At 43.2% G+C, this 26,059-nt stretch overlaps 1 protein-coding gene across 3 annotated transcripts in view; it reads left to right on the top strand.

The window, feature by feature from the left end:
- The first annotated feature begins 17,437 nt into the window (after nt 1-17,437).
- LOC118212183 (zinc finger protein 618-like) overlaps nt 17,438-26,059 on the top strand; it is a 28,826-nt gene continuing 20,204 nt past the window's right edge. The window contains exons 1-2 of one of the 3 annotated variants that reach the window (XM_035389840.1): nt 17,438-17,895; nt 21,805-21,904. Coding sequence is in view for 1 of the 3 variants with exons in the window: in XM_035389839.1 (XP_035245730.1) it covers nt 18,011-18,084; nt 21,805-21,904 (174 nt within the window). In the remaining 2 variants the exon portion in view is untranslated. Of the gene's footprint in view, nt 17,896-17,972; nt 18,085-19,102; nt 19,153-21,804; nt 21,905-26,059 lie in introns of those variants that run through there. The other 2 variants (XM_035389839.1, XM_035389842.1) reach the window with 2 other exon arrangements.

Genomic DNA, 26,059 nt, shown 5'->3' with positions numbered 1-26,059 from the left:
GTCTTTTTTTTTTTTTAAAGCTGCTACATCGTCTCAGTTCACTGAGGTCAGAGCTGGTTAGGCGGTCAACCCCCATCAAGGCCTCCCCCCCCCCTTCGTGCCTGGGTAGGATACAACTCATAGAAATGTTTGCCTTGGGCTTCCAACAGCCATTTGTTCATAACTGGCTCTGACAGTAGTTGTTGTTTTAATGGATGTTAAAATTGCATAACCTTTGCTTTACTTTTTTTAAATGCTCACCTCCTTCGATAGGAAAGGGTGTGGAACAGTATCACTTAAAGGTCATCTGTGCACCTCGCTGGTTTTTGAAACGAGGATCTTGGAAAAGTACTGATGACCTCCGGGTGCTGCGGGGTTTTTTCCACCTCTGGAGCGATCCTCCCTAAATCAACATCTCGACCGCGGCAGGACAATGAAGAAGGCTGCCCGTTTTCTCCTGCTTTGTTTTGGCCACTCGTGTCGACACTTTGTCTTGTTTGGGTGTTTGTCGTCTGCTTTTTCATGTTGGGGTGGAGGGAGGGGGAGGGGGAAGGGTATGGTTTGGGAGGGATGGAAAACAAGGAGAGGGAGAGGTTTACTGGGTGATAACTGAAAGAAATTTAATTAAAGAGGCTGGTGTGTACAGTGTGATTGTGTCACGGGTTTGATGACCCACTTCTACCCCGACATGTAGATCTGTCGTTATCTGATGGGTTGTTTGCAGTCACCCTGACCCTTTTTTTCATTTTCAATTTGAATACAGTTTCCAGTTTATAGCCTGAATCTCGATATTAATGCGTATGTGTCATTGTGATGTTCGGTCTGAGTCAGGTCTTTAGAGACCGCGGTTGTTTAGTTCGCCATTTCCTCTTAAAAACTTCTGAATGAATCGAAGAGAGGGTGACGTTTCCGCTTTTAGAAACGGTATGTAGGTGAGTGCGTGCACGTGGTTTGTGGTGGGTGGAGGCGGGGAGGGGGTGGGTTGCCTTCAAATATTACTGAACCCGTGTTTAGCAGTTGTCTACGACCATGAAATGCACTTTTTTGTACGTCGCTTTAGATAAAAGCGTCTGCCAAATGAATGTAATGTAATGTAATATTAAAAAGGAGGGAAACTTGAATTTTGCGATGGAGAGGTTTTTAATGCATAATTTGTGGCATGCTGCTTGTATGCCTGACCAAATATACGGGGGTGTGTGTGTTGGGGGGGGGGGGGGGGGGAAGGGGGCGGTGTGAGAGGTGAGACTGCAACTGAACTTGCTTTGTGAGTTTTCAAAGTGGGGGGTGGGGGGGGGCGGTTGCTGGAGGTTTCCACTTGCTACACTTGCTCACCCTCCAGACCTCACTGATCCCCTTGAACGCTGCTTCCAGGATAATTTAGAACAGATTTTTACAGCAGGTTACCTTAAGAGTACATAAAAATGACTGTTTTGTTTGTGTGGACGTACGTCTTTGTGTGTGTGTGTGTGCATGTGTGTGTTTGCGTGTGTGTGCGTGTGTGTGTGTGTGTGCGCTTGTGTGTGCATGCTTGTATGTTTGCATGTGCATGAGTGTGCATGCATATGTGCACATGCGCGTGTTTGTGTGTGTGTGTGTGTGTGCATGCTTGTATGTTTGCATGTGCACGAGTGTGCATGCATATGTGCACATGCGCGTGTTTGTGCGTGTGTGTGTGTGTGCGCGCGTGCATGCACGTGTTTATGTGTGCATGTGCTTCCTTCGCTGACTTTTATTCAACACATCAAGTGTTACAGGTCCCCGTGCTTTATTCCCATTTAAACAGAAATAGAGCATGTGATTTACTGGAACGTGTCATTATAAAGTGCTTGATTAGACCCCCTGGGAAAGTGTCATTAATCTCTCTCAGCTGAAGAGCCTTCAGTCCTCCCCTAATGCAAAATGCAAAGCGCACATGCCCTAGTAAGGAAAGGTCACTTGTGCACGGCCTCCCTCATCTGCACAGTCATCATTCGCGGTTGAACAGGAAGCCCGTGTGTGAGTCAGAGATAACGCTTTTTCCCCAACTCCTGACCCAAACCCAAGTGTGTCTGATACACTGGCAGCCTGAGAAGGCCCTGAACAACAGAGACAAAAATACATGCATCAACTTATCAAGACACGCACTCGCACACACACACACACATGCTCACATACACAAACACACAGGAACTCTCTCACTCTCTCACACACACACACACACACATGCTCACATACACAAACACACAGGAACTCTCTCACACACACACACACACACACTCACACACTCACCCACACACACACATACTGTACACACACACACACACGCACCCACACACACACATGCTCACATACACAAACACACAGGAACTCTCTCACTCTCTCACACACACACACACTCACACACTCACACACACACACTCTAACAGACATACACACACACTCACTCATTCACACACACATAAACATATGGACTTGCTGACAGGCATATACATAAAATTACTCTCAGACATGGATAGACAAGCAGACACAAACACACACACACACACACACACACAGAACGTGCATTCACAAACTTATTTAAAAAATACACTGACCCACAAACGTTTTAAATAGCATTGCGGTTGCGGGGCTGCTTTTCGCTAATCCACACCCGATCGAGGGTGACGAGTCCAACAATGACCTGAAAGGAGGTCTCGAAGGCGTCGAAAAAACCTTCAGAACAAAAAATAGGGCGCTAGATTTCGTCCGGGTCCATTGTCTTCGACGCGCGAACGAAGGCCTTCGCGATAAGAGCGCCTCTCGCGAATAACGGTCAGGCCGTCTTGCGTTTACAATGAACTGGAAACGTTTTGTATTCACATTCATTGAATTTTATGTAACTTTATGTTACATGAGAGGTTGTTTATTTCTCATTCACCTGTGCATGAGCAAACGGAGTGCATCTGAACGATGGGGGCCGAGGTGCAAACGAAAGAGACTACAGAGACACAAACGACACAATGCAGACAATATAAACAATAGCGCAGGGCTTGCGCATGGTTACATAAAAACGAGAAAATGATAAATAAATGAAACTGGGTCAGTCTTGTTAAAAGTCAAAAGTCGGTCAAGGAAATTCAAAGACAATCAGCATGACGTAATTAAAAAAACCAGCCGGGGGTGAGGGTGTTCAGGCCAGGTGTGTGTGAGTGCTCGGTGGCTGCAGGGTGTGTGTGTATGGGGTGTGGGGGTTGAGATGCAGGATGTGTGTGTATGCGGTGTGCGGATTTTTGGGGGGTGAGGGTATTCAGGCCTGTGTGTGTGAGTGCTCGGTGGCTGCAGGGTGTGTGTGTATGCGGTGTGCAGGTTTTTGGGGGGTGAGGGTATTCAGGCCAGGTGTGTGTGAGTGCTCGGTGGCTGCAGGGTGTTCATGAGTCTTGCACTCTGAGGGGGGAAGCTGCTGCTCAGGCTGGCAGTGCTGGTTTTTAATGCTGCAGTACCTCCTTCCAGATGGCGGGAGGGCAGAGATGCTGTGTGTGGGGTGGGAGGGGTCCCACTAGCTGCTCCACCTCCATACTGTATGTGAGGTTTCATCATTGATCTTCACTCCTGGTCTTCCATCAGTTAAAGCAGTGGATTACCCGGTTAACTTGCCTCCCTGGGTTTCTTGGGTCTGAATCGGTTGCTGATGTGAAGGCGAGAACAAGATCTAGCCGACCCTTCGGCTGTCTGGGACCAGGGATGAAGTGTCACTGTAGTATGGGTTCAGTGCTGGAGGAGTTGGTGGGTCGGTGCTGGGGGAGTTGGTGAGTCGGTGCTGGGGGAGTTGGTGGGTCGGTGCTGGGGGAGATGGTGGGTCAGTGCTGGGGGAGTTGGTGGATCAGTGCTGGGGGAGTTGGTGGATGGGTGCAGGGGGAGTTGGTGGGTCAGTGCTGGGGGAGTTGGTGGATGGGTGCTGGGGGAGTTGGTGGGTCAGTGCTGGGGGAGTTGGTGGGTCAGTGCTGGGGGAGCTGGTGGGTCAGTGCTGGGGGAGTTGGTGGGTCGGTGCTGGGGGAGTTGGTGGATGGGTGCTGGGGGAGTTGGTGGGTCGGTGCTGGGGGAGTTGGTGGGTCGGTGCTGGGGGAGTTGGTGGATGGGTGCTGGGGGAGTTGGTGGGTCAGTGCTGGGGGAGTTGGTGGGTCAGTGCTGGGGGAGTTGGTGGATGGGTGCAGGGGGAGTTGGTGGGTCAGTGCTGGGGAAGTTGGTGGGTCAGTGCTGGAGGAGTTGGTGGGTCACACACACATAAACATATGGACTTGCTGACAGGCATATACATAAAATTACTCTCAGACATGGATAGACAAGCAGACACAAACACACACACACACACACACAGAACGTGCATTCACAAACTTAAAAATACACTGACCCACAAACGTTTTAAATAGCATTGTGGTTGCTGGGCTGCTTTTCGCTAATCCACACCCGATCGAGGGTGACGAGTCCAACAATGAGCCGAAAGGAGGTCTCGAAGGCGTCGAAAAAACCTTCAGAACAAAAAATAGGGCACTAGATTTCGTCCGGGGCCATTGTCTTCGACGCGCGAACGAAGGCCTTCGCGATAAGAGCGCCTCTCGCGAATAACGGTCAGGCCGTCTTGCGTTTACAATGAACTGGAAACGTTTTGTATTCACATTCATTGAATTTTATGTAACTTTATGTTACATGAAAGGTTGTTTATTTCTCAATCACCTGTGCATGAGCAAACGGAGTGCGTCTGAACGATGGGGGCCGAGGTGCAAACGAAAGAGACTACAGAGATGTGTGTGTATGCGGTGTGCAGGTTTTTGGGGGGTGAGGGTATCCAGGCCAGGTGTGTGTGAGTGCTCGGTGGCTGCAGGGTGTTCATGAGTCTTGCACTCTGAGGGGGGAAGCTGCTGCTCAGGCTGGCAGTGCTGGTTTTTAATGCTGCAGTACCTCCTTCCAGATGGCGGGAGGGCAGAGATGCTGTGTGTGGGGTGGGAGGGGTCCCACTAGCTGCTCCACCTCCATACTGTATGTGAGGTTTCATCATTGATCTTCACTCCTGGTCTTCCATCAGTTAAAGCAGTGGATTACCCGGTTAACTTGCCTCCCTGGGTTTCTTGGGTCTAAACTGGTTGCTGATGTGAAGGCGAGGAGAAGGTCTAACCGACCCTTCGGCTGTCTAGGACCAGGGATGAAGTGTCACTGTAGTATGGGGTCGGTGCAGGGGGAGTTGGTGGGTCAGTGCTGGGAGAGCTGGTGGGTCAGTGCTGGGGGAGTTGGTGGGTCAGTGCTGGGGGAGTTGGTGGATGGGTGCTGGGGGAGTTGGTGGATCAGTGCAGGGGGAGTTGGTGGTTGGGTGCAGGGGGAGTTGGTGGGTCGGTGCTGGGGGAGTTGGTGGGTCAGTGCTGGGGGAGTTGGTGGGTCAGTGCTGGGGGAGTTGGTGGTTGGGTGCTGTCACTGGGGGCACGTGCAGTTTGAACCAATGGAAAAACTCAGCTGAAACTTGCCTGGTCCCAAACAAAGATGGTGTCCCCAAAAAAATGAAGACAGGGGTTCTTCCCAAAACCGCCGTGAGACCTTTTCTCTGTCTTCAGTGAGATAGAAGAGGGGCGGGCAGGGGGAGGGGGGCTTCCAAAAACAATCCTGCCAACGATGAGGTAATCCAAACTGCAGGTTTTTCAGATTTCAAAACAGAGGAAGGAATGAGCTCATTATTTCTGTTAAATCCATTTATGAAATTTTCAAAGCTGCTCGAACCAGAGCCCAAAAGGCATATTTTGATACTATATTTCACTTTACAAAGACAGATTTTATCAATGAAGTTAAATTTCTGCAAGTATTTTTACAAAATGCTCCCATACACTCAGGGTTCACACAGGGGAATTTATGATAACATGTTAAAACTGATATGCATCGATATATGTGTGTGTGTGTGTGTGTGTGTGTGTGTGTGTGTGTGTTTAAATATGTGCCTGTGCCGACATTCATCTGTGGGGTGTACAATGAGGTGAATGGGATTTGATGATGTGCTGGTGCCCCCTGCTGGAAATTCACTGTATTACACAGCACACTTGGCCAGTCGATCTTATTCTGTCCACTTAGTAAGAATGTATAACTATCAGCTCAATAGTGCTTGTGTCTTGTGCCTTTTTTGCAATGGCTGTGACAACCATATTATTTTGTTTCTTTATATTTGTGTCACATTAGACTTTTTTTATTTTTTTATTTTCATTGCTGGAGCTTTTTCTGTGAAGCATTGTACAATAATTTGCTTTTGTGTTCCACAACACCAAACCCTGAAAACGTCTATATACAGCTTTCAAGTTGTGAAGTCGGGCATTTTTAATATCGCTCTCTTAAGCTGGGGGAAGTTCTGTCAATGGATGTATGCTCCTGCTCTGTTTCAAATGACATTTCTAATTGGATAGTGAAAATTCAACAACATGTTTTGCAGTTTAATTTACATTGTGTGCCTGCATAATTTGACACATGATTAAAATTCACATTCAAAAATCCAATTTGCATTTTAATGTTTGCATTTGCATATTGTCTGCCAAATTTACCATTATTTACCAATACCATTTGACATTTAATTTTCTAAGTGCTACCGGATATCACCCTCTCATATTGAAAGAGGACTATGGAATATGAAAAGAATGTTGAATACATGTATCCCTGTTTGGCACAGACATAAATCTTTATTTTAAAAAATGTTTTCTCCAAAGAGAGTTCACTTTCTGGTGTTTTTGGTATTTATCCATTTTAGTGTATAATTATAATAATACATAGTGTATAGTTCATTGCTCCAGACCGTTATAGTGTGCAATGAAGGATATTTTAGATATTTAGTCTCTGATGACCTGCTGGCTTTAGATTGGTAGGTATTGGGCATTAGGTGATTCGTCATCTAAAGCAAAAAAAATTAAATAAAAAATTCAACATTTGTCAGTGTTAAAAACATCAGGAGGATTCTATCTGAATTTTAACCCTTTGATGAGTAGGTCATTTGGAATTTTTTATTTATTTTTTATTTTTTTCATTGTTCTATAACTCCATTGCTTTCAATTGCCACCAACTGAAAGTTAACTTTTAAAATTCAATAAATATAATTATACAGATCTTATTGTTGACGATGCACGTCCATAAATAAATCCATTTTTGTGTCTGTATGCTGCATTTGCACTTCAGAGACGTTTGTTTTACATATATTTGTGATTTTCACTTCTGAGATGTAAGTTTTTGTGTTCGTTTTCCTTCGGTTTCTGTGTTTTGTGCTTCAGAGGCAGCGTAAGATCACCCCCTACTGGCTCATCAACAGTACTACCGGCAGTAACATGGCTTTCTCTGTTCTTCCGGCAGAGCAGTACCCAGACCAACTTAGCTTTAGTCACCCAGGTGGAAAAGGCTTCATTGTTGACAGTCTCTAACCTGTCACTAAATGGCTTTCCTGCAAACAAATTTTCGGTTCCCAGAACATTTCCGGCATGTTACTGTAAACGTTCTCAAAATGTTCATTCGTCTGGTTTCCCACTGTCCTTTGAGTGGTATTGTTTTTCACAGAACTCTGCAGTTCTTTTCTGTCCATTCCAGTTTCCATCCATTTATGGATGTTCATTCAAGTGAGTGTGATCTGGAATTTCAGCAATGTTTGAAGAATATGGAATTTTAATGCATTCAGAACATGCATTTACATTCAGAACATTCTTAAAATGTTTCTGACACTCATCCTGGAATGGACATGCCTGGAACTTTTTTTCGATGTATTTCAGGGGACTTGTCAAATCATCTTCTCACCTCGTACATATCTGAAACATAGTATACGGAGGAACAAAACATTGGGCCTCATTCACAAAACTTGTCTTAAATGATTCTTATTTTTGTTCTTAAAAATGTTCCAGCGAACAACCAATATGGGATTCATGTCACATGTCCTGACCTTTGTTTTAATGCATATCCCAGGTGTATGAGGTGATGAATGCTGTCTGTTTGTAAATTTTATGCGCAATCCTGTTCATGCGATTCGCATAAGGAAACGTCCCTGAACAAATACAGATAAGAAAGAAATGATGAATGCCAAAATATTCTTTAAAATGTTTTTACACGCAGTTTACGATCAAATGTGATCGTACGCATGTTTCGTGAATGAGGCACATTGTGTACAAGACAGGTGTTGCACTCAGGACTACACATGGAGTACAAGTGAACAGGACTGGAATAATACAATACAACAAATACAATAAATATGCAGGGCAGTGTAAAATGGATACGTGCACAAGACTGTTATGCACAAGACCACTCCAGACCTGGGTCAAATACATATATGTTTGGGATTTAAGTACTTTTCTACGCTTTACTGATCTTGTCTGGTGTATTGGAGCCAATGAAATGCTCGCAAAAAGTGCAAAGCCCGCCTTCTGGTCATATTGGCAGGCTCAATTACACCAGGCAAGATCAACAGAGCGCAGGAAAGTATTTGAATCCAAAACAAATATGTATTTAACCCAGGGCAGGACTATAGTGCAAGTGACCTGACAGGGGCAATGCAATGAATACACGGGACAGTTTAACATGAAGTGGATACACGGTACTCAAAGTATGAATGTAGAATCGTAGATGCAACCCAGCATTAAGAGTTCAGTTGGTTCAAAAAGAGCAAAGGAGTGGAGTCCAGAGAGACTGTAGTGCAGCAGATGAATTCTGTGAACGTGGCATCAGTCAGGACGGCCCCCAAGATGGATGGCTGCCGTCAATCAGTGGTTGCTTTGCAACAGCAGACTTCCAAATAGAATTCAGTGAAATGACTAATGCAAGTTGGGGGGGGGGGGGGGTACGGTAAGTTTAAGGGTTGAGGCAAGTTTACAATTGTGTTCAGCAGCTTGAAGAAAGGTTAGAACATGGCTTTGTTAGTGATTTTGAATGAACCAATCATTTTCTCTAGTAGCATGTGCACCCATGACCATGACAAACTTTATAATTAATGAATATTTTTTCAGGGAAAACATTTTTTTTTTAATGACTTCAAACATATTATTTTGCATTTGTATCATTGTATTCACAATATTTACCTTGTTTTTCATCCATTTTAAATGGGTATTCTGATGTTTTCAAAGGTACCTATGGCTTCAATTAGGATTTAGGGCTCAAATTAGGGTTGGGGTAAGGGTTAGGGATAGGAAATCAGTAAGTCTGAGGGTTGAGGGATGTTTACAGTTGTGTTCAGCAGCTTGAAGAAAGGTTAAAACATGGCTTTGTTAATGATTTTGAATGAACCAATCATTTTCTCTATTAGCATGTGTACCTGTGACCATGCATAATAAATGCATATTTATTTAGAGAAAACATATTTTTTTTTTTTAAACCTCAAACATATTAATTTGCATTGTATTATTATATTAATGATATTTACCTTGTTTTTTGACTATTTTAAATGAGTTTTCTGGTGTTTTAAAAGGTACCTATGGCTTCAATTAGGTTTTAGGGCTCAAACTAGGGTTCAGCTAGGGTTAGGTTATAAATGCATTTTTTTTCAGGGAATCTTTTTTTTTTAAACCTCAAACATATTATTTTGCATTTGTATCACTGTATTCATGATATTTACCTTGTTATCCATCCATTTTAAATGGTGGTTAAGCCCAGCGCATTACGTTAGAGCGAATGGAGGTGGAGTCCTTCACGATGCAGGTGGCCTTGCTGGGGCAGCGTTTGTGATAAATGTTCTGAATGGAGGGGAGGGAGGGAGAACCCAATGATGTTTTTGTCCGTCTTCACTGTCCGCCCCGGGGTCCTGTGGTCCGAGGCACTGCAATTCCCACGTCAGGTAGCGATACAGCTAGTCTCAGTGGTACCCCTGTAGAACATGGTGAGGATTGATCAGGAGGGGTGGGGGGGTTAGTGGTGAAGTGGGGGGGGAGGGGTTACTTGCCCTCTGCATTCTTCATAAGAAATGTCAATCAATCAATCAATCATCCATTACATTACATTACATTACATTACATTTATTTGGCAGACGCTTTTATCTAAAGCGACGTACAAAAAGTGCATTTCATGGTCATAGACAACTGCTAAACACAGGTTCAGTAAGGTAAAATACTTATTTTGTACAGCTATTTCTAGCCAAGAACACGGTTCACACAGTGAACACTATTCTGACCTAACCTCTGCAAAGCCAACTAGGCAGAAGAATAAGCTACAGTATTAGGACAAATACAAATTACCAAAAAGTGCTGGGATGGGGATCATACCAAAAAGTGCTGGGATCATCCTTTATTCATATCCCATTTCATGCACCTTAGTGCAACACAAAGTGTTTCACAAGCTGTTGTGCTTTCTCGGCTAGGGAGGTGATATTAAAGGTCCATTAGAAGTCATGTGGAATGTACACAATGTACAACGTTCTTGTTTGGGAATAATGGACATGTTTAAGACTTGTCTGAGGAACATTCTTGTCAGAACGTTATTTCACGACCAAATGGGAATCTAACCCGGCGGTTTCGGAAGCAGAAGTCTTAAAAGGGCATTTCTGGATGACTGATCATGGTCACCATCATGGTTTCAGTGGAGAGGAAAGGTTTGAGCGGGGTGTGGGGTTTGGAGATTGGAGGTGTGGTGGAGCTGTTCCAGTATCTCAGGGGTGTGCAACCCTGGTCCTGGAGAGTCACTGCTGGTTTTTTGTTTTCACCTTGAAATCAGCACCCAGTTCAGACCCAATTAGCCAGGGGGAAATAGTTGACTGTGTAATGAAGTGTTTTAATTGGTTACTCAAGTGCAAAATAACAACACAAAGGACCAGCATAGCGACCCCTGCAGGAGCTGCACTGTAGGTCAAGGGTGCACAACTCCGGTCTTGGAGGGGCGGTCCATGTGCTGGTTTTTGCTCCAACCAATTAACGTCATTTTAGTTTTCTAACAGCTCTGTAAATTATGTTACTTCACTCCTGTACTTGAGCACAATGGATGTATTTGGGATACACTCGTAATCTGTGGCTGTGGCTGGTGCTTAGGCAAATGTCAGGTCAAGATATGATTGAGCTAATTAAATAATCAGGAGCAGAAGTTGGCACGAAATCCTGAAATGGATCAGCACTTATTGTGCACCCCAGCTGTGGGTGAATAGCATGGTTTCAGATGTGATGCCAGCAGTATGAAGTGAGGGCATAGTGATGGTCACATGGTCACTAATGTGGTGCTGCAGCTTAGAAGCTGGTTCAGCTGCACTGCCTAACTGGGTCAGACTGATGGAATTGTTTTGGTCACAGGTCTAGCGCATCTTACCTCTCTGAGTACTGTAAGTAGATAGAGGATGTGCATAGATATTTCGTCAGCTTCAGGAGGGTGTACACTACAGAGGAAGCGTGACATACCCAGGGTTACTTTGCGTTAGCTGGCTTCACAAAACCTAACAACTGCAAAGCGGCAGATCCGGCATCACAAAGGTGGTTATCCACTTACTAAGTGAACATGGGCTTTGTTAATCAGGCTCTGTGCACATTCCCATAAAAGTGGCAACGTCAGCCAAAAATGAGCCAATAGCAGCGCAGCATGGACCGTAGTCTAGCAGCGCATTTCTTAACTGAGGAGAAGAGACTGATAATGAACAGACACAGAGAACATAAAACAGCCATAATGGCAAAAAGTAGCACTGTTGCCGGCAATGATGCCAGGGACGGGGGTTTTGGCAACAAAAAAAAATGCTAATAGTTTTAAAATGCTAATAGTGTAAATTTGTTATTTTAATAGCTTACGGGGTTAAAAACCTGGGGTTAAAGCTTAAGATAGCTCACTGACCCCACAATCTTTCTTCGTAGTACACCTCTCCGGACCAGGTGATACGTGCAGCGTAAGTTACCATGGTGATATACCCCGATTTAGTGAGTCGATTTACAGAACATCCAGGGTTAAAGCCTAAATTGGCTCACTAATTTTGCTTCATAGTACACCCCTCAGGCCTGTATATCTCAAAGCAGTTTGCTTGTATTCCTTTATATCAGGGATGCCACCCTGTTCCAGGTTCCAGAGCTTTGGAGTAGACGCCTAGGTGGAGCATACCTAACAGTCATACTCCCATCATTTACTGAATGCCCAGGACAAAATGCCAAAAATGACATTTTGCATGACAATATGATCCAAGTAACCCAAAGTCTCATGATCCTAAATTTGAAAAGGAGTTGTAGAACACACCCCTGTCGTCACTACAGTGTTTTGAGTTAGAAACAGTTGAGAAAGTTTGACAAATGTTTTGTTTAATTTTTGGTTGATGGATCAAAAGTCTGGTTAGCCTCGTTTTTTTCACAAAACAATATTTTCCTATGAAAAATCTGCCTCCCTTGTCAGTGTACTCGATACACTCTAAAAGAGATACGGTGCCAGAACCAAGGAAAGGCAAAAAAACATTTAAACGGGCAAAGTTATTCAGCCTAAACTCCACATGGAATTTAATACAGTGGCAGTCTAGTGGCTAAGGCTTTTACCTGCAGGGGTTGCAGGTTCACATTTCAGTTTGAACTGAACTGTTTCAGTCAAACATTTAGCTGTATAAATGAACAGAATGTAAGTAGCTCTGGACAGTGATGTCTCTTCAGCAAATGAAGAATGCTAACGATTTCACAAATAGAGTTCACAAAACAAGTGACATTTCCCAATATTTCAAATGACTTGTCCACTGTCACAAGATAGACAGACAATAATGACTTAGGCTATTTTCTGGGAAAATCATTTTTTTCATTTAAAGGAATGTACGGTCTCAAGTTTTCATTTTAGCCAGCTTTATTTTTGCTGAGGAAGTCCTTGGGTACCAGTGGCAGCACCGGAGTTCATCTGGGGGTAAACAAACCCACAACTTGCTCAAACCCAGCTTCATCCCCTGGGGAAGCACCACATAACAATAATCGATATTTCTCTGACCGAGTTGGCCGACGCTGCCCTGTTTTTACATCACAGTGCAATTTCCAAATTTCCACGCCCATCGAAGATGTAGAGCGCCGATGCCAATCTATGAAGGCGGAAAAATTTGACTGATTTTATTTGTAAAACAAATTCTTTCAACTTAGAGAGAGAGAGAGAAACATGCCATCCCCATTGGCTATTGAGGAAGAGGGGAAGCCTCAAGTGAAGTCATTCACACACAAGTTCTCGCAAAATACAGCTAGAAGCTGACCCAACTCTGAAAGTGTATATTTTGCTTGATATAGTATCAAGATGTCCAATTTACTCCAGTGAGGTAGCAATTCGCTGGCCTAGCTTCAGCTAGGCACAACCTGCAGGACCTGAAGCTCCACTTGTGTAAATTCATCATTTGAAAGTGCAGTAAAATATGCAGACAGCATTGTAGTGGATGTACTGTGTAAATGTGAGAACTCTTACGAAACATTCCATGCCTGTGTGTCAGTGGATGAGCAAAGCGAGATGTCTTCCGCGATTACCCACCCCCCCCACCCCCCCACCAAAACGCTGGCATGTTCAAACAAGGGATCGAGCTGGCAAAAATGTAGTGTGTTCCGTAGTCTTGTTTCTTTCATGTACTTGGGGCAGCAGTGTAGTATAATGGGTAACCTAAAGGTCACGAGTTCGATTCCCAGGTAGAACACTGCCGTTCTACCCTTGAGCTTAACTGCTTCATTGCTTCAGTGTATATCCAGCTGTATAAATGGATGCAATGTAAAATGCTGTGTAAAAAGTTATGCAAGCCGCTCTGGATAAGAGCGTCTGCTAAATGCCTGTAATGTAATGAAATGTAATGTAATGTAATGCACCCCACTGACATGTTTGAAAACCACTGAAGCAAGCTACAAAAGCGACAAGGGTTGTGTGCTTTCCTACACAGTGCATCATAGGTACCTTCCTACTCTCTCTCTCTCTCCCTTTACAGCACTGCATCACATTTTCTCCACTGGAGGGGCATCCATTAGGAAACTTCCACACTCTCACGCATGTAGGGACACCCTTTACAGCACTGCATCACATTTTATCCACTGGAGGGGCACTTCTTCATTAGAGGGGCACCTAATTGAGCCCCCCCCCCCCCCCGTGTTCGCCAGTGCAGTGAGCTCTATAATGTTTGAGATGACAACATTTTTTTTTCTTGATGTGGCTCTGCACTCAACAATTTTAGACTTGTAATCAAACAATTCACATGTGGTTATAGTGCACATTCTCAGGTTTTATTTAATGGTATTTATTCACACACTTTGGGTTCACCATGTAGAAACTGGAGATATTTTTACTCATAGCCCCCCCCCCCCCCCCACCCCACATTAACATAATGTTATGTTAATGAAATTAGTCATGTTTAGTCTGTGACCGATAGACATCACCAGGTGCTCAGTATCTTCAGGGTGGTGCTCTGCCAGGCCTGTACTGCAGCCATCTTGAACTCCTGCTTGTTTCGGGGGCTAGTTGCCTTACATTTTCTCAGCTCGGGGGAATGACTTGGCCGGTCATGAATTTTCCGGCTTTCTGTAAAACTCCTTTGTTGCTTTTGCAGTAGGTTTGGGATCATTGTCTTGCTGTAGGCTGAAACAATGTCCAAAGAGTTAGGAGGCATTTGCTTGAACTTGAGCGGATAATATGCTTCTGTACACTTCAGAATACATTCTGCTGCTGCTATCAGCAGTTATATCATTAAGGAAGACAACTGAGCCAGTGCCTGTGGCTGTGCATAGCCAAACCAAAACACCCCCACGACCACGTTTCACAGATGGGGGGGGGGGGGGGGGGGGCTGCTTTAGATCTCGGGCAGTTCCTTTTGGCCTCCACACTTTGCTCTTGCCATCACCCTGATTCAAGTGAATCTTGGTCTCATCTGTCCACAATAATTCTTTCCAGAACTCTCTTTTATGCATTTCTTAGCAAACTGCAACCTGGCCATCCTGCTTTGCAGTGAACTAGTGGTGTGCATATTGCAGTGTACCCTCTGCATTTCTGATTATAAAGTCTTCAGCAGATATTGGTCGCTGACACATCCAGACCTGCCTCTTGAAGAGTGCTTCTGATCTGTTGGACTGATGTTTGAGGGTTTTTCTTCATTATGGTGAGAACTTTTCGGTCGTCAACTGTAGAGGTCTTCCTTGGCCTACTGGGCCCTTTGTGATTACTGAGCAGGGATGCCTTTCTTTTTGATGATGCTCCGAACAGTTGAGCAAACCTAAGTAAACCTAAAGTTTAGGTAAACCTAAGTTTAAGCTTATGTCTCTTGACTGTTTTTTCTTCTTATTATTTCTCAGCCTCATAATGGCTTCTTTGACTTTCATTGGCAGAACTCTGGTCCTCATGTTGACAAAATCCAGTAACAGACTCCAAAGGCAATCAAAGGGCTAAAATCAAGACTAGATATGGAAAGCTCTCCTATACCTGCACTAATATAGCAATTGAACACACCTGACCCATCAGAAACACCTGTGAAGCCATTTGTCCCAAACATTATGGTGCCCTGAAATGGGGGGACTATGTATAAAAAATGCTGTAATTTCTACATGGTGAAATCAAAGTTCATAAAATACCCTAAAATAGAAGCTGAAAATGTGTTTGATTACAAATCGATTCAAATTCAAATTCTGGATTACAGAGCCAAATAAATTTAAAAAAAAGTATTTGTCCCAAACATTATGAAGCCCAATTTAGAGCTCAAGTCAATCACCTGACCTGGATCCAACTGAACATGCATTTCACTTGCTGAAGACTGAAGGCAAAAATCCCCTGAAACAAGCAGGAGCTGAAGATGGCTACAGTACAGGCCTGGCAGAGCATCACCAGGGAAGATACCCAGTGTCCGGTGATGTCATTGAGTCACAGACAATCATCAAATGCAAAGGATTTGCAAGCAAGCACTAAACGTGAAGACCCTACATGGATCACTGGATATGGATGTAGATGCTCTTAAATTAAAGCTGACAGTCTGCAATTGAATTACCTCATATTCATAGTTTAATTTCAAATCCAATGTGCTGGAGTACAGAGCCAAAATAACGAGGACAAATGTCACTGTCCAAATACTTATGGACTGCAAAAAAATGAAATGAAATACAAAAAAAAAAAAAAATCAGACTAAAATTGTCATTGTTGTGCCAAAGGAAGGACAGCATGTAAAATCCTGGAGTTTTTTTTCCCCTAAAACTTGCTTCCAAATTATAATTATACTGGAACACAATTAATTGACAAGCCTACATACCATTACTGTCAGGAGTAAGTTTTATGAGGACAGCTGTAATGACAAGCTTAATGTGCTCTTAGTCATTTTTAAGAGGGTGAAAGCGCAGTGGAAGCCATCTTTGTTTATTTATTTATTTATTACCGTGCAATATATTGTTAATGTAATAGATTTCAAAATAAATTCGTTTAAATTCATCAGTTATTTTTACACTATGATAGAAATTGTAGTCTAGAAATTTCACTTGAATCTGTTGACATTTGATTCGCATGAGGATCTGTTTTCTACTTCAACGTTATTTTATTATTTTTTTACACGCCCATGGAAAACTAAACGTGCATAGAATCTCATGCGTCTAACCTTGCAAATGCGAGGCCAGGGCTGTATTTTCAGAATTTCCAAGCTTTTTTTCTTTTTCAATTTAAATTTTTTGACGTGAGGGGGTTGAAATTTATCTTCTGAAATTTGCTGGCCAACCATAACCTCCCCAGGGTTTTATAACACAAAAACAACGCAACGGTTTTTCCTTTATTTTTCTTGTATTCATTCATTCATTTATTAAAACTTAATTTTGTTAGGAAAGTCCAGTTACGACAAATAGCCTTTTTTGGAGGATAAACTTGGCCAATTAATAAAAACATATGCATCTCAAAGAAAATCCCACTGCAACAGCTGTCATCATCACTCTTTTAGCCACAATTGAGACAATTCTGTTCAGAAGCAAGTTAACAGAAAATAATCTCTATATTATTTATATGCACACATGGGTGGGTGCACTTCTGAGCTAAACCAATAATTAACTCTTTTATTACACCGAAAGAGAAGCGTGCTATGAGTTAATCTAGATATTTTATTTACAGATTCACAAGTGTGGGAAGCAAGAAATTTATTTAATAATAATAATAATAATAATAACACTTATTTTACATTTTCCCGTGACTATGCATGTTTTCCAGATGATCTATTAAACAATTTGGCGTTGCTGAATTAATGTGCTTTTCATGACTTTGTGGAGCTGAAGGAAAGAGGTTTACCAGGTAGGCTACCACATTTCCATGCATCTTTCCAAAACCATGTCTTTTATTTGTTGAAGTTCGCAGTTTTTTAAAAACCGAAACTAAATTGATTACCCTTTACGACACTAAAAACAACGATTTTGTAGGTTTCATATGTCGGGAGGATTATCGTCTCAAACGTACATTGCTGGCGATTTTTTAAGCATTTAAACTTGATCAGTAATGCCAATTATGGGCCTATATGTTTTAGTCTAGTCAAATCTTTGCGTGTGCTTTCCTGCAGATTGCTTAACATTTTAACTTTCCTTAGCCTATTCGTTAAAAACGGTGTCTACAAATGCTGCGCCCAGAAAGACCATTTCCCACTTCCTCGTCAGTAAACTTACTGTAAACTAGCTACTTTCCCAAGTTCACTACTTCAAATCTAGAATTGAAATTTCCTGCGAAACTTTACGGTCGTTCTGCCGCTGTGTCGGCTCCGCGCTCGCTGTATTGCTGGGTCAGGCGAGCTCTGCAAGCTCGATTCTACCCTTGTGTGATGGCGGACTACTGAGCACCGAACGCGCCGCAGTTTACAGCTTGCCAGCGGCTTGAGTTGCGAGCCCGGAGAGCCTCAGAGGATCGCTATTGTAAAAGATACGGACACCACCATTTAGCGAAATTCGCTGTTTGTCTCGGAATAAGGATTCCTTTTACTTTATTTTTAAACGTGCGACCAGTACCATCAGCCGAGATTTCGGAGCTTCTGGAGAAATACGAGAAACGTTTTCCGTATGCGCCGCATCATTCTGGGAGGTAACTAACATGTCTAGTTCCTACTGTACTTTTTTTTCCGAATCGGAAATGTGAGAATTAGAAATTTTTGCAGGCCGCACATGGCTAATGCAACGATGCGCTACAGCGAGTTTTTATGCGGGATCCCCGCATCTCCCCGCCCGCGCCGGAATGCTTGGCTGTTAGGCAGTCTCGCCAGCTAGCACGCTGGTAAAGTATCTGTTGAATTAATAAAGTCGTTTTAAAATAAACTTTTGAATGGCACTTTAGCTTGATGGCGAATTTAGGCGATGCAATTTCTAGTCTTTGCCAAGTTTGTGATCTTAAGGCTTTTTAAAACTATTGTGGAAAGAACGTGAAGGGCACGGAACAATCTGAAAACACAAAAACCTCGCGCAGCCATATTTAGTGGCATTTCCCGTTTTTTTTCTTTTTCTATTTACCTATGATCCGTTTTAACGCCGCAAGTATTAAAATGGTAGCCTAGCCAATTGTTAATCTTTGATTTACGGTATGGATCGTCTTTGAAAATCTTTGTGTTGTAAAATCTGAGTCTTGTTTTTGGAGAATTTTTGCACTGAAAGATTTTTAAGGTAATTTCTTTTTATCAAATTAGCGCCACCTGTCGGCAGATATTTCATGAAAATAAGAAATTACAATTAATTTGTTGTACTTTTACAGTTATTTAAATTCCTGCGCAAAATACAAATATTTTAACAATTGTTTTGTTGAATTTTTAGGTTTTTACGTTTGAATATCGGTAATTTTTTTCAGAAATGTTATTTTTTCCCCCTGTCATTTTACCTAGTGTGATTTGACCCGAGGTCTTCATTTTCAGTCAAAATCAAAGATATTGCAGAATTATATCTCGATTAAACCTGGAAAATAATTGAAGTGCGGCTTGCCGCCTAACCACAGTGAAATCAATTGAACGGTGTTTGTGAATATTACTTGGCCAGGAAGGCTTTCTCTTAGCCACATTTGAATGAGAAACGGAAGACCAGTCATAATGCTGTGTACATGGTGCGATACAAATTGTGTAGACTCTGCACAACTAATTTTACAACTGTTCTTATTCTGTTGTTTTTGTACAAATATTTATTTTGTTATTTATTTATGTGGTTTTTTAAATTTATTTTATATATATATATATATATATATATATATATATATATAATTTATTTATTGTCTTTTATAAATACCTCTTTTCAAAATGTGTTTGGTGAGCTTTGTAGGGGAGGAGACCTGGAGAAGCCAGGAAGATGTTATTAAAAAGCAGTTGAGTAAGAACCATTCTCTGTTCTGTTCAGAAGCTGTTTTCTAGCTTTTGGAAGCGGTTCTACATTAGAAATAATCTTGCTCAGTTTATTTCTGCCACAAGAACTGACACAAAAGCAAATGCAATAATGCAGTCAACGCATAAATAAATGGGCTTTTTTTTTTTGCGACACAGCAAGTTTGATGTGCTGTGGCAGTTATGAATGCATGTCAGTTTAATCTATTTTTGTATTACTTTGGAACATTTTGCTGTGTGTGAGACAAAGGTCTCTCTTTATTTTCTTTTTGTTGTTGTTGTTGTTGTTTTTTTATGTTATTTGTATTTTTGTCATTGGGTCCAGAACAAATCAGAACAGAAAGTAGTATCACAGAACAAAAAAAAAAAGATAGCATTCAAATGGAAACAGAGAAACTTACTAAACAAAAGAACTACCAACACAAAATGGGGGGGGGGGGGGGGATAAAAGGACACCGTCAGCAGAATATTTTTATTTTTATGTTGCAGAATTCTGGGTTTGATTAATCGTCTACATGCACAAAACCATTCTCAGCCCTACCCAGTTTGCCTGAGTTCCCACTCTTTTTGAAAATACACATAGCGGTTAAACTCGCTAATAAAAACAAACTAGTTTATTTTTTTAAATTTCCTAATAGTTTCTCGTTCTGTCGCTGTCTGTTAATCGGGAACGTGAGATGTGGATTCTTCTGTCCCGTGCTTAGCGTGGTTAGCATTGACCTGTGAGCATGAATTCCAGCGTCAGTCAGTCAGAGGCGAAGATATTGTACGTCTTTGGCTAACTGGGCAACCGTAGTTTTATTCAGACTATACATATGTAATATATTCACTTTGAATGTCTTAGACAGAAATAGAGAGCTGTGTCATCTGCTCAGGCTACGTAATTTTGTAATGTGCATGCCATTCTAAGAAATACCCGCCCCTAAAGCCTTCCCCCCTCCCCCCCGGGTCGATCCAGCCCCATAACCACCCTGTCACTCCACAGGCCTCAATACGAAAGCACATACATTAAGTCCCATTTACCTACCAGTCTCTCCTCAAAACGTTCATCAGATAACAGGCCACTTGCGTTCTCTAACGCCGTCACGGCATACAGCCAATCAGCTGTCAGAAACCGTCGAGGCTGTTCCCGGAACAGTGCTTGCGGTGGAGAGGGTGGGCGGAGTAATGGGCGGAGCTTCCGCGTGCTGCGGGTGGCCAAACGCTCTAAGCCGGGTCACGCTGCTTTGCTGTGGGCAGCGGAGGCTTCTGGTCATGGTCTAGGTTGTGATTGACGGTGCGTGATAGCCCCACCCGTTTTGGGGCAAAGGAGGGAGTTTGAAATGTGCCCTGTTGATGGGATTATCATTTCTGTCATTTATTATTGGGCATGTCTACAGTCTACAGCACAGCGGTGATTCAAACAATGCTATGCTTATGGTGGGGCTGCCCAACCCTGTTCCTGGTTCCTGTAGGTTTTCATCTCAACTCTTAATTTGGCACACCTGTTTCTACTAGCAGCTCGGTGAGATCTCTAGCTGTTGAATGAGGTGTGCTTTGTTTGGGTTGGAGTGAAAAACTACAGGACGGTAGATCTCTATCTGTTGAATGAGGTGTGCTTTGTTAGGGTTGGAGTGAAAAACTACAGGACGGTAGATCTCTAGCTGTTGAATGAGGTGTGCTTTGTTTGGGTTGGAGTGAAAACCTACAGGACGGTAGATCTCTAGCTGTTGAATGAGGTGTGCTTTGTTAGGGTTGGAGTGAAAACCTACAGGACAGTAGATCTCTAGCTGTTGAATGAGGTGTGCTTTGTTAGGGTTGGAGTGAAAACCTACAGGACGGTAGATCTCTAGCTGTTGAATGAGGTGTGCTTTGTTAGGGTTGGAGTGAAAACCTACAGGACGGTAGATCTCTAGCTGTTGAATGAGGTGTGCTTTGTTTGGGTTGGAGTGAAAAACTACAGGACGGTAGATCTCTAGCTGTTGAATGAGATGCACTTTGTTAGGGTTCGAGTCAAAACCTACAGGACGGTAGATCTCTAGCTGTTTGGTGAGGTGCGCTTTGGCACAGAATATTGGGATGTTTCTCTCATGCGCCTCAACTAATGTGATGTTTTTGGTGTATGTTTTGCTAGATTACTGCAGTATTGCGTTTCTTTTTAATTCATCTTACCTTGCAATAAATTTTGAGCACACCTTGGTTTTTGTACCTCTATACTGGTTTTTGTCCTAAACCGCAAGTTAAAAATAAAAATAAAAATGCATGTTTTTGGACGACTTAATGTTTCTGGCTCGTTTATTTTTCAACTCTGGGATGGTTGAACTCAATGTTATCAACAAAGTCACATAAAATAGGCTAGTCGCCTAGATTAGCCGGTCTCGGTTAAGGGCAAACTGCGGTCTTGTCAGAACGAATCCCAGCCGTATAGCTGAGCGTTTCGTGTTTGAGTTCCCATGGTGATGAGCGGTGTCACTGGGTAGCAAAGTTGGGAGCCGATCAATGTTCGCCTCTTTCAGTGGAACGGTATCCCACTTACCGTTCCAGCTCCTGCTGCCTTCGTCTGCAACTTTTCAGAATTCATTAAATTTAAATAAAGTTTTTTTTTTTTCTTCTTCTTTATTTGAACCCACTGAAATTCATTTTCTTGCCTTGTTCAGGGGACTTTCTGGACTGCCGGTTCCAGGAAGAAGAATCCGAGAGTGCCGAGCGAGGAGGGGAGTTGTCGCGTCGCCAGACGCCGAAAACCAGATTAAAGAGGTGGGCTCTGTCAGCTTGTTTTTTTAAAAAACAAAATTTAAAAATATCCTGGTGCGCATTCCTGTAATTAAATCTGAGTAAGTACAGTTTAGCGAGCAATATGCAGGCAGAAGCGTTTCCTCAGGATGCAAGCGCTTGTTTGTATCGCAGTTTCTCAGAACCATTATTGGATACTTAGGAGTGCTGGGAGTTTATTGATATTTAGGCAGCTCTGCAAATCCGATATGCGACTTCAGTAAAACATCTCCGTGGGAAGAGTTCTCAGCGGAGTGTGGGTTAGCAGTCGGGATGCCACGCTGCAAAATGGTGTGGAACGGGCGTAGCATAGGCTGTTCCATTCTTTATATTTCGATTGGTGAAAATGGCCTAGCCGTTCACAGGAAGTGAGAGATAAAAAGGATGCTGATACTTCCTGTGATGCGGTCAGTGGAGGTCCGTGCTAGGTCGTCTACAGACTGTCATCCATACACGACGGACGACGAAGAAACACACGCGTCATCCATTTTCAAGTCCGTATCTATTAAGCTAAGGAGCCGTTCAACAGGCACACGATAGAAAATTCCGGACGAGTGTTTGTTATTAAGTCGTAATGGAGAGACGGAGCGCAGCCGAGCGGTAATGTGAGCGGAGTTCAGGGGCGGCGAGGCGCTCTCCGAGCTCTGCCTGACGGGCGGACGAGGGACGACCGCGCGTCTGTAGCCGAGGCCCTGCTGGTCATTCGCGGGAATTCGCCGCCGCAGGTTCGCGCGCGCGTCTGCTTCGAAGGCGCGCTCGCGACCGCGGAAACGCCCGCGAACTCAGCCGCGGCGACGGAACGACGCGGATAAAAAAGAGAGAATCCTCCGCTAATTGATTGTTTATTTATTTTGAAGAGCGGTGGTGTAGAGCGTCTCAGTTCACTTGCTCCTTAAATGTGTTTTTTTTTCCCCTTCCTGTACAGCACTGAAGGGCAAATTAAACCCGGCTACCTAATCATTCATTTTATTTCAAAGCAAAAACAAAAATGGTATTCTTTAAAAGGCTGATTGAGCTCATTGCATCTGCAAGGCACCAGCGCCTATTCTGAATTCAGATTGTCTGTGCAAATGGCATTAGGCTGCTGCGGGGTGATATTTGAGTTTTTGCAGTACCTCGAAAGTGGTTTTGCCATGTGAAAAATTGTTTGCTTCCCCTTTTCGTGCCAGGGAGCATAACAGGTGCGATGAATAATTTATGAAGAAAAGAGACTTGCTTAAGCTTTGAGGAAAATTGCTTGTAGTTAACACTGAATCCACCCCCCCCCCCTTCCACTACCACCACCGCCCCTCCCTTTCTGAAAGTTAGGTCTCAGGGTTTGGTTTTGTAAAATACAAATTTGTAATTTGCAAAGAGAATCTGATTTATGGGTATTTGAAAGGGGGGGGGGGGGGGGGCAACCCCCCCTCCCCGCGCTGGCCGACGCTAATGAAACCATAAATCACAATGCCGGAGATTTACTGCCTTCCCCGGGTCCGCCGTGCAATTTCGATTTTCATCAAAAATTTAATCTGGGAACGTGCTCGGGGTTTAGTCTCCGGTCGGATGGCGCCCTGAATTTCTAATTTTAGGCGGTTCTTCGCAGGATTTATTTTTCGTATAATTCAAGTCTGCTTTTCAATATCCCCAGTTATTAAATTTTAATTCAGGAGCATTAACATATAAATTGAAAAGGTTTTATGGAGTTTTCAAGCCGGAGCAAGGACGGAATATTTTTCTTTTTTTTTTCCTTTTGCACGTCGACGCCTTTTCCGTTTTCAAAAACCATTTTCGGTTAATGCGAAAAGGAATAATGAAAAAAGATTTTTTTTTTTATTTCTGTTATTGCTTTTTTTTTTTTTTGTTTAAATGTTGGGAGAGGAAGCTGGCGGGCGCATTTATTTGATGGCTGAGGCGGGGAAATGTGATTTGGCTCAGTCAGGACATTAAACGGCAGCGCCGCGGCGCTTCCCTTGGCACAAAGGGGTCGCCTGTGCTCCTCCGGCTTATCGGAGAGGCGCGGCGCTAAATGGGAACTCATTTGCGCAGCTCGCGTCAGATTCTTTGCATTAGCGGGCTGGCGGAATTGCAGGCAGATACGCAGGCTCTTTTTATATTTCCATGCCGGCGGGAAAAAAAATAGAAAATAGGCCGCCGTTTTTGAGGGAGCCGCGTGACTCTTTCTGTCGTGCGCGTACCGAAAGGTGTTGTCTTGTCAAAACGGAAGGTGTAAACAGATTATGTCAGTGTAAATTCTTTTTTTTTTAAATTTACATTTAAAAAATTTTTGCATTATTTTAAAAAAATAAAAAGAAAGAAAAAAGTTTGACGCCTATTGTGGGGATGAGTGGATCAATTTCCCGCCTCAGATTGGATTGGCCAATCGTCTGCGACCGCAGCTGCGTTCGTGCTGCGAGCCCCGCATGGCGGATCTGGGAGAGTGTAGACCTCTGCTCTTCTCCTCCCAAACGTGGAGCTTCCAGCTTCTTTTACACCCGGCAGACTGCTGCTAGACTCGCACAGGGTGGAGTCGCAGGAAGACCTTTCATACACGTTTGACCTCAATCTGCTGGCATCCGATTGACCAGCAGGGGTCGCCAGAGAGCGATGACTGCGGAACCCTGTCCAAATGGACCCTCCCAGTTGCCTGTATCTCTGTGGAGCTACTGGGCGGTCATGATTTGATTCGAGACTGTGAGGCTCAGCATTTTTAGAAAATTTGCTTTTAGGCTGCAAGCCCCCACCGAACATGCAAGAATCTTGTATGCAATGTAGCATTAGAACATTGTGACCTTATTATAATGAGTAAATTAAATATGCAAATAAAATAGTGGCTTTACTGATCCTGTAATACTCAGGGGTGAATGAGAGGGAAAATATTGAGCTGTCAGTCAGTCAGCAGGAAATTAAAGTGAGGTAGTGGGGGAGGGGTAAAGGAAAGGAAAACACGCGAACACACATGCATAAACATACACACGCACATGCATGCACATACACACACACACATGCATGCACACACACACACTTGCACATGCACACATACATACACGTACACACACCACACATGCATGCACATACACACACACATGCATGCACATGCACACACATACATACACATGCATGCACACACACACATATACATGCACATACACGCACACACACACAAACATGCATGCACATACGCACACGTACATACACATGAACGCGCACACACACATGCACACGTGCATACACATACACATACACGTACATACACATGCTCGCACACACACACACATGCATGCACATACACGTACATACACATGCACGCACACACACATGCATGCACATACATGCACACACACACGCACGTGCATGCACGTGCACACACACACACACACACACACACACACACGTATGCACATACACACATGTACATAGACATACACATGCACACACACACACGCCCGCACACACAAACACAATAATATAACTGCAGTCAGAAATTACATTTAATTCAGTAATAAATGTTGAATTTAAAAAAATAATAATTCAGTTTCTGCTTGCAAAAGATGTAATCTGGTTATGCACCACAACCTGGAGGGCAGTTACTCTTTCTAGTTAGATGTGCTGTACTAGTCCTGTGGCTGAACAGACCTTCGCACAGAGGCTATATGTAGTATTTATAATTTTTCATTTGTCTCTTTAGGAAAGCAAACAATGTGTTGACACAAATGCTTACAAAGGCTACACATAATGCAATTAATGTTGAATAGGGAATGGATATGGATTTAATTGTCAAGTTTGATAACCCGGAAAAATGCTGGAGGGGCGTATGGATAAATCCACTCCATTTAAAATTTTCTGCATACATTTCTCCTTTCATGCTTTAAAAGGTACATTTTACCCCCAAAAATAAGAAATTCATGCCCCCCCCCCCTCACCACCACCACCACCTCCTCCTCCACAAAACCGATTGCAGTCCTGGACATTTTGAAGAGTATAGCTTCATTCTATAACACATCGCTAAGGGGGGGAAATATCTAGTGTCGACTGCCTGTGGTCTTATATGTATCCCAGCATGCCCCAGCGTTCTTGAATTGGACAGTGAATCAAGTCAAATGAGCTCACAAGAACACTATATTCCCTAGAGTGCTTGGGATTGTTTTTACAGGGAACCCT

This window comes from Anguilla anguilla, chromosome 14, assembly GCF_013347855.1.
Source record: "Anguilla anguilla isolate fAngAng1 chromosome 14, fAngAng1.pri, whole genome shotgun sequence".
Lineage (NCBI taxonomy): Eukaryota > Metazoa > Chordata > Actinopteri > Anguilliformes > Anguillidae > Anguilla > Anguilla anguilla.
The sequence above is the reverse complement of the archived record's forward strand: the minus strand, read 5'-3'. Positions and strand labels throughout refer to the sequence as shown.